Consider the following 16727-nt stretch of genomic DNA (forward strand, 5'->3'; position numbering starts at 1 on the left):
GTTGGTGATACTTATATATATATGTAGTTCAACCTTGCAGATATGTTTGAAATACCTGCATTATTGCACTGTTTAACTTATGGCTCTGGAAAATTGTTTATTATCATTTAAACTGTCTGTTGCTTTGCCTGTACTCTCGTATCTTTGCTAGCACGTAGATGTTCTCAATCCATGTATTAATAGAAAATCTAACCTACAGATAATAGAATTAGCAAGGCAAATTTCATTTTTTAAAAAAGGCATGTTTTTTCATCTTTCCCTGGGCATGTGGTAACCTGCATGGCTGAATTAGGTAGGTAGTTTTGTGAGGTTTTTTAGTAAGCTGTGAAGTTTGTTAGTCTTTTTCATATAATCACCTTTTTCTTCCTGCTGGCTTACCCTTGTTTTATCAGCAACAGCCATTGGTCACTGTCTTCTACATACCATGCCTGATTTAGGTGGCATGTAGTAAAATTAAGAACATTTTTTTGGAATCAAATACCTCTCTTGCCTTTGTGCTCCTGTGTGGTTCCTTCCTTTTGCCAACATTTATGCTTGTTTTTCTCTTGTGAATCTTCTACATGAATTTTGGAAAATAATAATCCTTGGATTTCAAGATCCAGGATAAGAGGGTGTGTATTTGCAGAAAAGGTCAAAATTTGAAGGTCCTGAAGGAGTTGTACTGTACAACTGTTCTGGATTGGTGGATATGCAAATGTTAAAGGAAGGGAAGGAACAAATATTACTTTTGATGTGAGTGATCATAACATCTACATTTCCAATTGGAAATTTTTATTTTAGCATCTTTCATCTGGCTTATTATTAAATTGGCAGTATATTTTATTTTACCCAGGAGATTTAAAACTATATAAAATATAATATTTGAAAAATTCATACAAGTGGTAGGCTAACTCATTAAAGAAAAATAATCCTTTTGAATCTTAGGAATCTTTTGATAATCATATAAACTATTTGATTCTCATTTCTGTATCTTGCACATTACATAGGCTAATTGAAATGTGTTTAAGAGAAAATAGAGAATTTTAGAAGTAGAATTCTCATATTGAAGAGAGAGAGACAGGTTTATTTATTTTTTTCTGGCTGTACCGCATGGCATGTGGATCTTAGTCCCCAACCAGGGATCAAACCTGTGCCCTGCATTTGAAGCATGAAGTCTTAACCACTGGACAGCCAGGGAAGTCCCTGATAGTCAGATTTTTAACTTACTCATACACTTGTTAAAGGTACTGAAGAGATGTCATATTAACCTATGAGAATTTGTTGATGGACTACTGAGTTGATGTTGACTTTTATGTAAAAGGGCAGTAGTTCTGTCTGGCAACTTCTTAATTGCCAGCCTGGTCTTTATTTGCATGTGTTGGCAGACTGTGGCTGAAGCTATGGTTAAGACTCTTTAACACCTGGGGAAACTTTATTTTCTACTTTCTGAAGTGGGAGTATCTCATAGTTTTTTGCTAATTTATTTATTGCTTTTTAGAGATTAAAGGTGTTTTGTGACTATTTTATAGAAGATTGAATTAAGGTAATGGGAGGTAAACAAGTGGTTTAGCCGAATAGTTCATTAATTTTAAGCTTTAGGGTGGCATATCTTGGTTAAAATATTTAATCCATATGTTGAGTGATGTTAGGCAGTGTGCACGAACATGGGAACTGTGTCTTCTTTTTCTTCTTTGTGCTTCCTGATAATCACTCTTACGTAGGTGACATATAGGTGCATGCTTATCTCTTTATTTGCAGCATTATAGTGGTGTTTTACTTTATGGGATAGAGAAATGGAGCAATATGATAACCTTTATACTATTAATACATATTGAGTAGGAATAATAACAAAATATTCTCCTTTTCTTAGGTGGGATAAGGGTAGATAGAAGTAGTATGTATGGTTTGTGCATTATGTCTTGAACAACTTGAATATTGAGGCTGACTGTAATTATAGTAACAGGCTTGACACATTTAATGTATTGGGAAGTTACTATGTAGACTTGAGAATAATTTCTATTTGAATGTTTAATGCCAGTTCTTTCCTTAATTAGATTTTTCGTGAAGCTCGAAGAACAGTACCTAGTATTGTTTACATGCCTCACATTGGTGATTGGTGGGAAGCTGTCAGTGAAACTGTGAGAGCAACTTTTCTGACTCTGCTACAAGATATACCGTCATTTTCACCCATATTTCTGTTGTCTACCTCTGAAACCATGTACAGTGAACTGCCTGAAGAGGTAAGAACTGATGAAATATTTATGTTTTCTTATGGTTTAAAATAGTTTTCCTTGTAATTTGACATAATTTAGTTACTATAAAATCAGTACTGTCAAGGCTCATGCCTTGGTTGTACCAAGTATTAGCCATGTGACTTTTGAATTAGCTTTTTAAGTTTTGCTTTGTTATTTTTTGATATATATTTTGATATATTCCTCAGTATTGTGAATTATGAGATAATTCATGCTTAGACTGGACTATGATTTATATAGTAACTATATAGTAACTACTAAGAACACCTTAGCTGTATTGTCATCAGTGCCATTATAATTATCCTTCTCCTTCTTACCATCTGTTAGATTATTTGGTGGGATTTGACCTTTCCTCTCTTTCATTGGTAGCATCATGTTTTGCATATTTTTAAAACCTGATATTTAGCATTTGAATTCAAATCCAACTCAATAGTAGAGAATAAGGTAAAAATCACAGTTGTTTCAGAAAAAAATGAGATCAGCTCTTGAATGAAATTGCTTTTTAAGAAATTATTTTAGCATTCTAAGCATACCACGTTTTGAAATAATCTCCTTTAGAAGTGCTTAGAAATATTTTGCCCAAGCAACACAGTTCTTATAAAAGCTTTATATATTTCAAATTTTATAGTCTAAATCTTGATTACCTAGAATTTTATGATTCAGATTTTTTTACCAAGTTCTTTTGTTCTGTTTCAGCTCTTTTTATATATCTTGCTAAAGTGAATTTGTACAACTTACTGCTCTTGTAAGAAAAGTATATTAAATGTAGAATATTTCTCTTTTTTTATTCAGAATCTGATATTATTGAGACCATTAATCAGAATTTTTTTTTTTCTTTAATCACAGGGAGTGGTAAAGTTTAGTGGAAAGATGTGTGCAGTAATAGTCAGAAAAATATACTTGTTGGTGTGAGATAATATATGTGAATTTATTTTGGAAAATACAGAGCTACAAAATATTTGGTATTATATTAGTATTATAAAGTAGGAATGCTTTTGAAATGATTTAGGAGAATGGAGTGAACCACATAACTGAACCTAGGAGCCACATCTTAAAATTGGATCCTCTCAACTAGTTTTATTATTATAATTTTATAAAAATTAAAGGAAATTAGAATAATTAAGTGTTCTAGGCAGAAATATATATTTGCCCAAAGTGTCCCTATATTGTTAAAAAATTTGTAAATAAAAGTATTACTAAACCTATCTTTGTGATACAGCAGTTTTAATTTTCCATATTCTTGTTTATTTGCATATGTGATTTTATTGTTAGTTTAGTTTTATAAAAGCTAACATTGCATCATATACATTTTCAGTGTTGCTATATTGTTATACTTTTTTTGTGAATTCCAATATCCTTAATTAATAGCTAAAATACTAGAAATTTACTAGCATTGAATCCCAAAATTTCAGCACCCACCCTCCCATCTTCTGTATTCTTCACCCTTGTTATACCAAATAGTTACTAAAGGTATTAAGGATAGTCACTGTGGAACAAAGTGACACACTTATCTGTGGGGTGAAGATTATGGAGATTTTGTTAGACTACTGGTTACATTATATATTTTATATTAATTTATATTAATTGTCCTTAGAAAAGTCTCCTCTGCCCCAAGCCTTTCATTTTAATTTCAGCTTTGCCATTAGTATATTGCTCTGTTTTGGTCATACTTAGTGCTTATTGATAAATATTTGGTTAATAAATAAAAAGCATAGAGAGTTGCCAACTGAGTAACTAGGTTAGCAAGGTGCCAGATTAATGGAAGAAGAATTGAAGTACATAGTGAGTAGCAAAAAACTAAGTGATTCTAAAAGAAAGAAACGGCCAGTTACTATAGTGTATTTAAGAAAACTCAATGGTAAATTCAAATAACAATAAGATACAGATTAAAAAAGAAATGTTTCATAAACTCTCTTCAGGACAGTTCATAGTAATAGATTTAAATAAAAAACATTCATTTAAGTTCAGCAATGCCATTTATAGATAAGTAGTTTTTCATAGATAAACAAAAAAGAGGACACAAATAGCACAAAAAGTTAACATAGCCTTTCTTCACGGACAGAGTTTTTTAGGGACAAACACAAAGATACGGCACAGGCAAAATAAAAAATACAAGAGTATTTATCAGAGAGCTTTTCTTCATAGATTGGAAACTAAATACCCTATAGTAGGGGATTGGTTCGGAGAAGGCAATGACACCCCACTCCAGTGCCCTTGCCTGGAAAACCCCATGGATGGAGGAGCCTGGTAGGCTGCAGTCCATAGGGTCGCTAAGAGTGGACATGACTGAGCGACTTCACTTTCACTTTTCACTTTCATGAATTGGAGAAGGAAATGGCAACCCACTCCAGTGTTCTTGCCTGGAGAATCCCAGGGACGGCGGAGCCTGGTGGGCTGCCGTCTATGGGTCGCACAGAGTCGGACACGACTGAAGCTATAGCAGCAGCATCAGCAGCAGCAGCAGCAGCAGGGGATTGGTTAGGTCATAGTAGATTCCTTCCATGAAATACAGTGAGACCATTAAAAATATTGATGTAGAAAACAATGTCATGGAAAGATGCTTGAATATATTGCCAAAAATTATAGACATTATATTAGTATGTATAGCATTATCTGGGTTTATATAGAAATAATTATGTATTATATAGTCATATATATAAAAATAAAACTGTGTAACTATTAATAATAGTAATTATCACTGGGTCTTAAGATTTTAGTTATTTTTGTTATCTGGTTTCTAAATCTTCTATAATAAATGCTACTTACTGTTCTCATCAGGAAATAAACTCGTTCAGAGATGAAAAGAAAAGGTTCTCTACTAAATTTTTAAAAGCAAAGCAAAACAAAAAAGAATTAGTCATCATGGGACTAATAGGGATACAAAAATGTTTTCTTTCTGTGGGACAAAGTGACAATTTCATCCTTTAGAGCCCTTTTAAAATTCTCTTGTAAATGTGTCTTTGTATCTTTCCCTCTTTTCTAAGTCCAGAGGTCAGTTCAGTTCAGTTCAGTCACTCAGTCATGTCCGACTGTTTGTGACCTCATGAACCACAGCACGCCTGGCCACCCTGTCCATCACCAACTCCCCGAGCCAAACTCATGTCCATCACCAACTCCACCAGCCAAACTCATGTCGATTGAATCGGTGATGCCATCTAACCATCTCATCCTCTGTCGTCCCCTTCTCCTCCCGCCCTCAATCTTTCCCAGCCTCAGGGTCTTTTCAGATAAATCAGCTCTTCATATCAGGTGGTCAAAATATTGGAGTTTCAGCTTCAACATCAGTCCTCCCAATGAACACCCAGGACAGATCTCCTTTAGGATGGACTGGTTGGATCTCCTTGCAGTCCAAGGGACTCTCAAGAGTCTTTTCCAACACCACAGTTCAAAAGCATCAATTCATCTGTGCTCAGCTTTCTTTATAGTCCAATTCTCACATCCATACATGACTACTGGAAAAACTATAGCCTTGACTGCTGCTGTTGCTGCTGCTAAGTTGCTTCAGTCGTGTCCAACCCTGTGTGACCCATAGACGGCAGCCCACCAGGCTCTCCCGTCCCTGAGATTCTCCAGGCAAGAACACTGGAGTGGGTTGCATTTTCTTCTCCAATGCATGAAAGTGAAAAGTGAAAGTGAAGTCGCTCAGTTGTGTCTTACTCTTAGCGACCCCATGGACTGCAGCCTACCAGGCTCCTCCATCCACTGGATTTTCCAGGCAAGAGTACTGGAGTGGGTTGCCATTGCCTTCTCCGTAGCCTTGACTAGACGGACTTTATTTTTCATATTATCTTAAATATTACAGTGAGTATGTTTCATAGTAGAAATGGTAATATTAGTAGAATAATATGTTTATGCGTGTACTGGAGGGAATATTTTCAATTTTTTTTTTTACTGATGAGGCATTTCATCAAAAAAAAAAAAATTGGAAATCATCGTTCTAGACTGACTGTTATCAAATTGTGATCCATGGACCCCTGTGGGCCTCACAGGACATTCAGAGATTTGTCACATTCCTCTTTGTTGTTGTTGTTTAAGCTGTGTATCTTGTTTGTTTTGGCTGTGCTGAGTCTTTGTTGCTATGCTGGCTGTTTTCTAGTTGCAGGGAGTGAGGGTACTCTCTAGTTGCAGTGTGTGGGCTTCTCATTGCTGTGGCTTCTCTTGATGTGAAGTGTGGGCTTTAGGGCACAATGGAGTTCAGTAGCTGTGCCACATGGGGTCAGTAGTTGTGGTTCCTGGGCTCTAGAGCAGTCTCAGTGGTTATGGTGCGCGGGGTTAGTTGCTTTGCATCATGTGGGATCTTCCCAGACCAGGGGTTCAACACATGTCTCCTGAATTGGCAGGCGGATTCTCTATGACTGCGCCACCCGGGAAGCCCTGTATCTTCTTGAATATGGGTTTTCTTAATGTAAAGCAATCACCACATTATTGTAGCAGATTGAATGCAGAAGCAGAAAATGAGAATCCAGTTGTCTTTCATTAAGCCAGACATTAGAGAGATTTGAAGAAATGTAAAATAGTGCCACTTTTCTCACTGAATTTTATTTTACGTATATAATATTTTATATTTTGAAAAAAATATGTCTTTCAAAAAGAGTGTTTTGTTGTTCAGTCGCTAAATCATGTTTGACTCTTGCTACCTTATGGACCACAGCACACTAGGCTTCCCTGTCCTCCCCTATATCCTGGAGTTTGCGGAAGTTCATGTCCATTGAGTCAATAATGATATTCAACAGAATATGTGTTTTTAAATTTATCTCATTGAAGTATCGTTGATTTACAGCATTGTGTTAATTACTACTGTGCAGCAAAGTGATTCAGTTATACATACATTCTTATTCTCTTCTGTTATTCATTTTGTATGTAATAGTTTGTTTCTGCTAATCCCAAACTCCCAATATAACCCTCCCCCTTGGCAACCACAAGTCTATTCTCTAGGTCTGTGATTCTGTGTCTGTTTCATAAATAATTTCATCAGAAGAATATATTTTAGTGTTGACATATAATATGTTTTAAATGAATACATTATTTGGAAGGTTCTTAGTTGTAATTTTTAGTACATAGATATTGGCCAATATAACCCAGATAAACAAAAGCTCTTTTGGGTTCTTGAGTAATTTTTAAGAGTTTAATGACGTGTGGAGACCAAAACATTTGAATCTCTAACCGCTACCACAAGCTTTTTGAGAGGAGGGGACTGTATTATAGCCCTTCACTTCCTAATACACTGGAATTGCTTAGTAAATGTTTGTTAAATGGAAAAAGAAATTGACCATTGAATTATCACAAAGGCTTTATGAAAGTCCTGCCTAACCTCATTCCTTTTTTTTTTTTGCAAAATTCCAGTGTAAGTAATATACTTCTGTGGACCCTGAAGATTTTTTCTGAGAACAGTTGGAGAATTTTAGTTGAGATATATGAGAATTACAAGTTATTTCTATTTAGGAGAATTAGGAAAAAAGAGTCCAGGGTTGAACAAAGAAAAGAAAAGGGATTTTTAAACAAGGAAGCAGATAGAAGTTGAAACTTGACTTCTTATATATTGCTGGAGGATTGTAAAATGGTGTAGCCACATTGAAAAGTTGGCAGTTCTTAAAATGTTATGATATGACTCAGCATTTTCACTCCTAGGTAACTACTCCAGAGAAATATAAACATACATTCACTCAGAGACTTGTACACCAGTGTTCCTACTAGAATTATTCTTCATAGTGGAAATAACCCAAGTATTCATTAATTGGTGATTAGTGAAGCAAAATGTCATACATACAGAGTGAAATATTATTCAGCAATAAGTGGAGTAAACTGCTGATACATTGTCCAGCATGAGTGAACCTCAATATATGATTCTAAAAGTGAGAGAAGCTAGGCACAGAAGACTACCAGTTCTATGATATATGATTTCCAGAAGAAATGAAATCTCTAGATGCAGAAACCAAACCAGTGGTTGTCAGCTGGGAGTGAAGTGTGGATAGACTTCAGATGGGAACAGGGGAACTTTTGGGAAGTAATGGAAATATTTTTTTAGTAAAACTGACTTGTGATAGTTGCACAGCTGAATTAATTTACTAACAATTATGGAACTTAAAAGTTTCAGGGAGAAAGTAGAAGGTATGTCTGAGTTTATCTGGGAAAGTCAGAGAAAGCTTCCAAAAAATATTGGCTTGAGTGGAGAGTTAAAAAAAGTTTAGGAAAGAGTGAATAGCATATATAAAAACCACATTGTGAACCAGTGTGAAAGAACATGATTCGTTCAGGGAATTAGTATGAGTTTCGTCTTGTTGCAACATGAAGTTTGAGTCTGGGAACATCAGAAGATAGTTAGGAGTGAATTTAAAGAAAAAAGGCTGTTGATAGTAATCAGACAGGCAAATCAGGGGGATTATTGTAGACTTGCATTTGGTTTGTTTTTATATTCATGAAGTTCAACACAATGTTGAAAAATGATCAGAAGGAAGAATATTTAAAACTGAACTTAAATGTTTTGCTTTGAACAAAACACTTGAACAAAATCTTGCTATTTCCAAGGTATTGAATTCTGTTTATTTTTAAAGAACCAGTTAATGTTAGTATTTTCTGCTATGTCTTCTCTGTATATTTGCTATATCTTCATCTTTGCCCCTTGTAGGGTCTCCTCTGTTTCACTAGCTCTGTTATAACACTTCTGGCATGGCATCATGGTACTTTCTTGTGAGACTTGAGACTTGACAGCAGGAAGTAAGCCTCTTTTCTTCAGATTTATAACTACAGTGTCTGGCATGAAATTTGGCACATAATGGATGTTCACTAGTAAATTTGTTTGTCAGAACTTTCAAGAAAAGCCTTGCATAGCATAGATTGAAGGGTTTAAAGGATTTTTACATGAAGGTAGTCTTCAAAGAAAATATTGGATGGGCACAAGGTGAAATTTTATATTAACTCTTGAAGGATTTGGCTTTGAGTTGAGGTAATTTCCCATCCAAATGCTGAATTCTGATGGCTCTTTTTCATTAATTGTCTCTTCTCTGTCTTAGAATTTTAAAGTTAAAAATGGCCTTTACAGCTAAATAATCTTCTCTGTTTATTCATTTTATGACCTCAGGCCAGTCACATAAACCTTTCCAAGCCTAAGTTTTTTCATCTATAAAATGAAGGACTTCATGTACCTCCTTGTTACAAAGATATGTTAAAATAATTTTTTAAAATTTCTGTAATTCATAGTGACAAACTGAATGGACTATCCAAAGTTTATAAGAAATATATGCCTGAATTTGGGCTAGAATCTGATGTCTTAAATTTTAATCCAGTATTTCCACACTGCCATGGTGGGCACTTCTTTCCATATTAGTGACCTTTTTCCTTGTTTTATTTGCAGTTTCCAATTTGATGTGGGCTGGGAAACAAAACCACAAGCTTTACTTATTCAGTACATGCTTATTAAGCATGTACTGAATAAGGTACCAGGTACCAGGTATAGTGGTAGGTATAGGAAATACCTGAATTCTGTTCTCAGAAAGTTTGGTGTCTAGAAGTAGAAAATAGACCTTCTTAAAAAAAATCAAATGAAGTGTATAGACAAATGTGAATGATGTAAAGAGGATTTAAAGAGCATATTTTAGAAAGGGGACATCTGGGGTCAGAGTCTTTATAGAGTAGGTGAACAAAGGAGAGGTGGCAGTCCCTAACTGGGAGGAATTGGGATATGAGTATGACAGGCTTAATTTTCCTTGGGAGTTTTGCATGAAAGGTGATGTCACTGTGTAGCATCCTTTGATGAGATTGAAGGTATAGTTTGTTCGCTCTGAAACCAGGATTCCAGAGGATCCAGTGGGATAGACTCAGCAGGGAAAGAGCCCAGGAGGGGAAGTCAGTGGATAGGAAGCACACAAAAACATCTTAAGAGAAGGCGATGCTGTTAGCATCCTCCTTGCTCTCTATTGTGTTGACAGATTGTAGATAATTACTTTCCAGCTCATGTAACAGCTCTTCGAGATTGTCCCCATCTGACTATTGTAATCAACCGTCCTTTTTTATATCATAATTTATTAATGACTTGAACTGGATCATTATTTCATTCTTGTTTATTCCATGAGGTTGAACCTCTCAACAGCATAGCCTAAGACTACTTTAATCTCGTATGAATATTCAGCGAACATTGAAAATGGTACGGAAGTTGAAGAAATTATAATTTGGTATAATATATAAGCTTTTAATTCTTTTAATATTTAATGTCTTTATGTGTGTGTGTGTATGTGTGTAGGTTAAATGTATCTTTAGAATACAGTACGAAGAGGTCTTGTATATTCAAAGGCCTATTGAAGAGGACAGAAGAAAATTTTTCCAAGAACTGATTCTCAATCAGGCCTCAATGGCTCCACCACGAAGGAAACACACTGGTAAAGTTCCTAAAGTCTTTAGGAAAATGGGGGTGGGGAAGGTGTTGGAGTTAAGAAATATCCTTTCTTGGAGTCATTAAAACAAAACAGTTCTTTGTGGAAGACAGTTTTTCAAGTTTTGTATAACTTTAGATGGACTCATGGAAGTGGCCATTGTGTTTAACTGACTTGAAATTGGAAAGTACAGCCTCATCGTTAAAGTTTTTCTAATGGATGACTGTTAATGAAGTAATCTCTTTATCACTTCAATCCAGATGCTCTAGTAGATTTATGAGACTCAAAAAGTCATAGAAAAAGTCTTTAGTTCTGCTCTGTTTTAGTCATTTTTAGTACTGAGGGCTTGAACTAGCAGGTTGTGAACAACAGGTGTTGTGTTGATTGCTTTCTGGGTCAGGGTTGTTTTGTTGGGCCTGATTAGAACAATTGCCTTTTCTGGTTTATTTTATTTATTAATTGATTTTTAAAGTATTTATTGAGCACCTGTTTTGTTAAATATATTATGCTAGGCACTTGAAAGTCTATCATGGCTCTCTTTAAGCATTAGAGTTTTCTTGGCCTTAAGAGGGGCCTCAAAATTATTCAGTCCCCAGACTTAAGAAAGGGCTGCATTCTAAGTTATTCAGTAATTTCTCTTCCTAATCTTAAAGGTGGAAAGATTTTTACCACCTAAATCTTAAAGGTGGTAAAAGATAAGATCCTCTTGATTAATCTGTCTTTCAGTGTCTTTGAAAAAATAGCAGTCCTGTTTATTAGAAAAAATTTAAGCCTCTTATCTTTTGTTCTATTTTTTTGTGTTTCTCATGGCTGTTCTTATGGGATATTTAAATACATTTCCCATTTCTGCCAACTCCTTACTGTTTCATACTTCTTTGTTTTTCAGTGGTTATATTATCCAATACTTTAATAAATCTGTGGCCCTTTAGTGGCTCCTTTTCACATTTTTCTCAGTGTTTATAAAATGGACATCTATCAAATGAATATAGCTGTGTAGTTTTCCCCCCAGAAACCTTGGGAAATTCAACATGGAAGTTACACCTTCTGGTTATTGGTTGTTGCCTTCTGCTAATCTAAATAACAGCATTTAAAATATTTTATTATTAAAGTGATTCATTTTAATGAAGTATCTTGCATGTTCCTAGATATATTAAAGTCCTGTAGATCTGAATTTTCTATGTTAAGGATTAACATTATTATTTTTTTGAGTTGTTCCTCCTGTTGACTTTCATTTTTCATCTTAGGGGCTATTTAGAAATCAGCAAGAATACTTAGAATTTTAATCCTGAGCTTCAGTGTGATACCAGGAAAATCTTTTAAGGAATTAGAGAGCATTATGATTAGGCAAGTTAATACTTTACCTTCTAAGAAGATGTTTGTTTGTTTTACAGTATATAGTGAATACCATAGACTTTATATATAAAACTTAACACTGGGTTTTCCATCTTCTCTATGTCTTTGGGATTTTTTTAGTTACTGCTCCCCCCACTCCCATGCCCTGCAGGTGGCATTTACTCTCCTAACTGTGTTGTATTAAGAATTTGAGAGTAGCAGACGTGTGTAAAATCAGAAGTGTTTGGGACTGGGAGGGACCAAAGGATTATTACTCGCCTGTTTAACTTTCATGCATATAAAGCAACCTTGTTTTGAGAAACAATCTTTAAATAAAGTTGACTTCAGCAAACCATATACAAGTACTTCACCTGAAAATATTTATGTTGATTTGAAATATTTCTCTTAAAGTTGTATATAAATACTATCTCAAGATCAAATTATTTAAAATTATATCATGTGCCCTTTAAAGAAGTCTTGTTGTAAGTTATTTTATAAATAATTCCCTTATGTACTTTTGTTCCCATTCAAATCTTTACCTGCTGGATTTGCATGGTTCATGTATATTTGGAATTCTCTTCTTAAAAGAACATTTCAAGGGAGTGCCAGAAAAATAATTGAGGTAGGTCATGGACCTGCCATGTTGGAATCTTAACATTTTCTTCTACTTTCTTCAGGTCTTTGTGCAATGGAGGTACTTCCACTTGCATTACCTTCTCCACCTCGTCAGTTATCAGAATCAGAGAAAATTCGGATGGAGGACCAAGAGGAAAATACTTTAAGAGAGTTGCGGTTGTTTCTCAGGGATGTAACCAAGAGGCTGGCGACAGATAAACGCTTTAACATCTTCAGCAAACCGGTGGATATTGAAGAGGTCTTGTTTCAGTAGTGTGCAAACAATGAAGTTGAACTGGCTAAAAGAAAAAAATATTGACATCTTTTTTTGGAAGGAAAAAAAGCAAAGGCATGGATGAATATTACCCCTAGCCTGTAAAATTTTAATCCATGTGATAACTACCAGTGTCATCAGCAAACATCTGGTGACTTTGGATGAAATTAGTGACAGTTTGTATATGTCCTCTTAATTAGTACTGATCTTTGCAATCTCTTATTCTTCAACTTAAGAAGAGGATTAAAAGTTACTTTAGTGAATTGTCCATACTAGACTATTTTTATTCCAGGATAAATCCTGCTTTCCAAAAGAATATTGGTATTAATCAGTTAATACCGGTTTCCCAAATTGTGTGTATATCTTACTGAAAGAGGTAGCTAAGAAACCTGAAGTTTGTCTTTCATTATTTTGGAAATGCCTCTGACTAAGATGGTATATGAAGTTAAGCACAGCCTATTATTTTTCTCTGTAAGAATTTTCTCTGCTCCCAGTGGAAAATTTCTCACTTTCTATGTGTATTGTTTTGTGTCCTTGTGGGAGCATGATTTGTGATGATGAAAAAAGAAATTTTCCATTTGGAATCTACTATAATACTGTAGAATACATTTTATTTTATTTTATCCTGGGATAATGTAGTGTGTGGATGAACACAATGCAGTCTTTACTAGCCTTCTTCTTATAGTTCAGACTCCATGTTTGAACAACTTTGGTGTTTTAATTTTTAATTTTTTATTCTTTTTTTAAAAATTTGAATTATGAAGTGGTTCAGAGTTTAATGTTGTGTCCTTGTTGTGAAATCTGTACTCTTGGATCTGAGCAGATTCCTTTGGAACCATTACCTTGTCTATGCCTGGGAGCTAGTGTTGTGTTTTTTCCTCTTGGAAAGCCTGAATATATCTATTCTTCCACATCTCCCTTTTGGGGAATAAAGTGAAGTGAAGTCGCTCAGTCGTGTCCGACTCTTTGCGACCCCATGGACTGTAGCCTACCAGGCTCCTTTGTACATGGGATTTTCCAAGCAATAGTACTAGAGTAGATTGCCATTTCCTTCTCCAGGAGATCTTCCCAACCCAGGGATCGAACTCAGGTCTCCTGCATTCTAGACAGACACTTTACCATCTAAGCCACCAGGGAAGTCCTTGGGGAATAAAGGGACAGTCTAATTTTATTTGTATATTTATCCACAACACATAGTTTTTGCTATTTGATCCTTTCAGCACCACCACAGAGATCATTATTATTTTTGCAGTTGAAGAAACTGAGGCTCGTTGTCAAGTGACACACCAAGAGAAACATTTCTTAAAATTTGAAGCCCATGTTCTTTATATCACAGCTATCTTCCATTTTTTTTCTGCTGGAATGACAAGGCTTGCCTATTTGCTTTTACAATTAATACATATGATTCTATATTTGTGAAGCATAGCTTTTAATCTCATGATGTTTTCAGAAAATCTTAAAACTATAAGCCACCTTTAAAAGTTGTTAAAAATGTTTATTTCAAATTGGTTATGGGAATGCTGACACTTAATTGGTAGGGACTTGCCCCCAATTCAGTCTCCCAGGTTGAGAATGAACCAGCTTGGTCTTTGCCCAGGAAAACATTTTCTGTCTAACCAGAAGAGATTGTCAGAGTTCACATGCCATCTGTGATAGAGTAAAAGTTATATAAATGGTGGTAAGGCAGTAGAAGGGGATAGAAAATGTTGGTCAGTTAAAACTTTTATTTTAGAGTTATGTTTTCTCTTTTTCCTCTTTTTTTTCCCTCCTCAATTTCCTTACTTCTTTGTTTGCTTTTAAGGCTGAAAACATAGGAGTCTCTGGGAAGGATAGAGAAGGGAAACTAAAATAATAACATTTAGATAACCTAAAAACACAAAAACTTATATGAATTTGAAATGTCTAAAAACATTGAATTCCAAAGCAAATTGCAGAGAAAAAAAATGTTTAGAAAATAAGCAGTGAATTTAAAGTTAGACATAGGTGCTGAAATGTTATGGTCTTTAGTAATATAAATGTTTATAGTACAAAGGTTTATAAAATGTTTTCCACATGTACACAATACACATCAAGTGTCAGAGCCAAGAATCCAACTAATACCTTCTGAACTATTGCTTGTTGGGTAAAGCTCCACTACTCCCCTGTAAGGAGATTGGCTGGCTTTTTAGCTCCTAGAGGATGAAAAATAAATTAAAACATGCACACATAGCTACCTAAAATTTTAAAAACATAAATAATATGTGTATATATATGCTTATATTGTTCTATAGGCATAGGCATATAGGTGTATTTATACATGTAAATATATATTATATATACAAATTTAAAAGGCATCTGTCCTATCTACAGTGAAGAAAACTAGCCTTTAATTTCCTAGAGCAGAAATTACCATATTCCCAGAATTTGGTCCTGGACTGATTAAACATTTCTAAGACTGTGTTTATGTCAGAACTAATTACTTGATTTGAGATTTGTGTTGGGGAAGACAGTCCAGGCACACACACCTGGGAGATGTAGGTTCAGTTCTAGGCCATGGCAGTAAAGTGAATATTGCAATAAAGTGAAGTTATATGAATTCTTTGGTTTCCCAGCATATATAAAAGTTATCTTTACACTATGTAATGGCACTGAAGTGAAGTGAAGTGAAAGTCACTCAGTCGTGTCTGACTCTTGGCGATTCCATGGCAATCTCCAGGCCAGAATACTGGAGTGGGTACCCTTTCCCTTCTCCAGGGGATCTTGAAGTGATAGTTGCTCAGTTGTGCCTGACTTTTCGTGATTCCATGGAATTCTTCAGGCCAGAATTCTGGAGTGGGTAGCCTTTCCCTTCTCTAGGGGATCTTCCCAGCCCAGGGATCCAACCCAGGTTTCCCACATTGCAGGCAGATTCTTTACCAGCTAAGCCACAAGTGAAGCCCCAGAATACTGGAGTGGGCAGTCTGTCTCTTCTCCAGCCTATCCCTTCTCCAGCCTATCCGACTCAGGAATTGAACTAGGGTCTCCTGCCTTGCAGGCGGATTCTTTACCAACTGAGTTATCAGGAAAGCCCTAGTAATGGCATTATGTCTACAAAAAAAAAAAAAAGATCAATGTACATACCTTAATTAAAAAATGCTTCATTGCTAAAAAATGCAGGGTTGCCACAAACCTTCAGTTTTTAAAAAATGTAGTATCTGCAAAGTGCAATAAAAGGAAGTGCAATAAAACAAGGTATGCCTGTAGATATATAGGTGGAAGAGCTTTCTAATTGGTCAAGTGATAAAACATAAAATTTAGTGGACAGTCATGACTAATGTCTCTATTTTGGGTTATCTCCCAGAAAAATCACACAGAGCAAAATTTATATTTTGCTTCTAGATTTGCTTATACTTAGGGACAAGGCCAGCAAATCTTCTATTAGTCATAGAAGCAATACCTACTTTTGTTATATAATTGACTCAAAATGTTTGTAATGACTCCAAAGGAGTAGAAAACTCTTTCCATGAAACGATTCACCTTGGAAAACTAAAAAAGAAAAAATGTTTTTGTTTAAAGATTTTAAAGAGATCTACCTAAGAACTTCTCTAATAATATGAAAACAAATCTGTTTCTTTTTATTTTCCTTTACAGTTTTTTTGCTTAGGTAACATTTATTGCTGCTTATTGGGTACTTTTACCCATACACTTTCTTCTCAGGTATATCCAAAGGATTAAAAAAAAACAAAAGCTGACACAGTTGGTTTCATATTTCGAGATGAGAAACTCTTCAGAGTTGATTAAATATGACTTGAAACTGAAGCTTTTCATGGAAAGTATGACATAGTATCTTTAGTGGCATAAAGTGCTCTATAATTTTATCCTTATATGTAATTATTTCCTAGATATCTAGATTTAGTTTTAAAATAATTTTGATTTTTGTTTTGTGTTTTT

General features: G+C 35.0%; 1 protein-coding gene across 1 annotated transcript in view; it reads left to right on the plus strand.

Moving 5' to 3' along the window:
* ATAD2B (ATPase family AAA domain containing 2B) overlaps positions 1–16727 on the plus strand; it is a 125479-nt gene that overhangs the window by 86314 nt on the left and 22438 nt on the right. Inside the window, exons 19-21 of the mRNA XM_052648748.1 lie at positions 2034–2219; positions 10468–10603; positions 12607–12803. Coding sequence (XP_052504708.1) covers positions 2034–2219; positions 10468–10603; positions 12607–12803 — 519 coding nt within the window. The remainder of the gene's footprint in view (positions 1–2033; positions 2220–10467; positions 10604–12606; positions 12804–16727) is intronic.

This window comes from Budorcas taxicolor, chromosome 11, assembly GCF_023091745.1.
Source record: "Budorcas taxicolor isolate Tak-1 chromosome 11, Takin1.1, whole genome shotgun sequence".
Lineage (NCBI taxonomy): Eukaryota > Metazoa > Chordata > Mammalia > Artiodactyla > Bovidae > Budorcas > Budorcas taxicolor.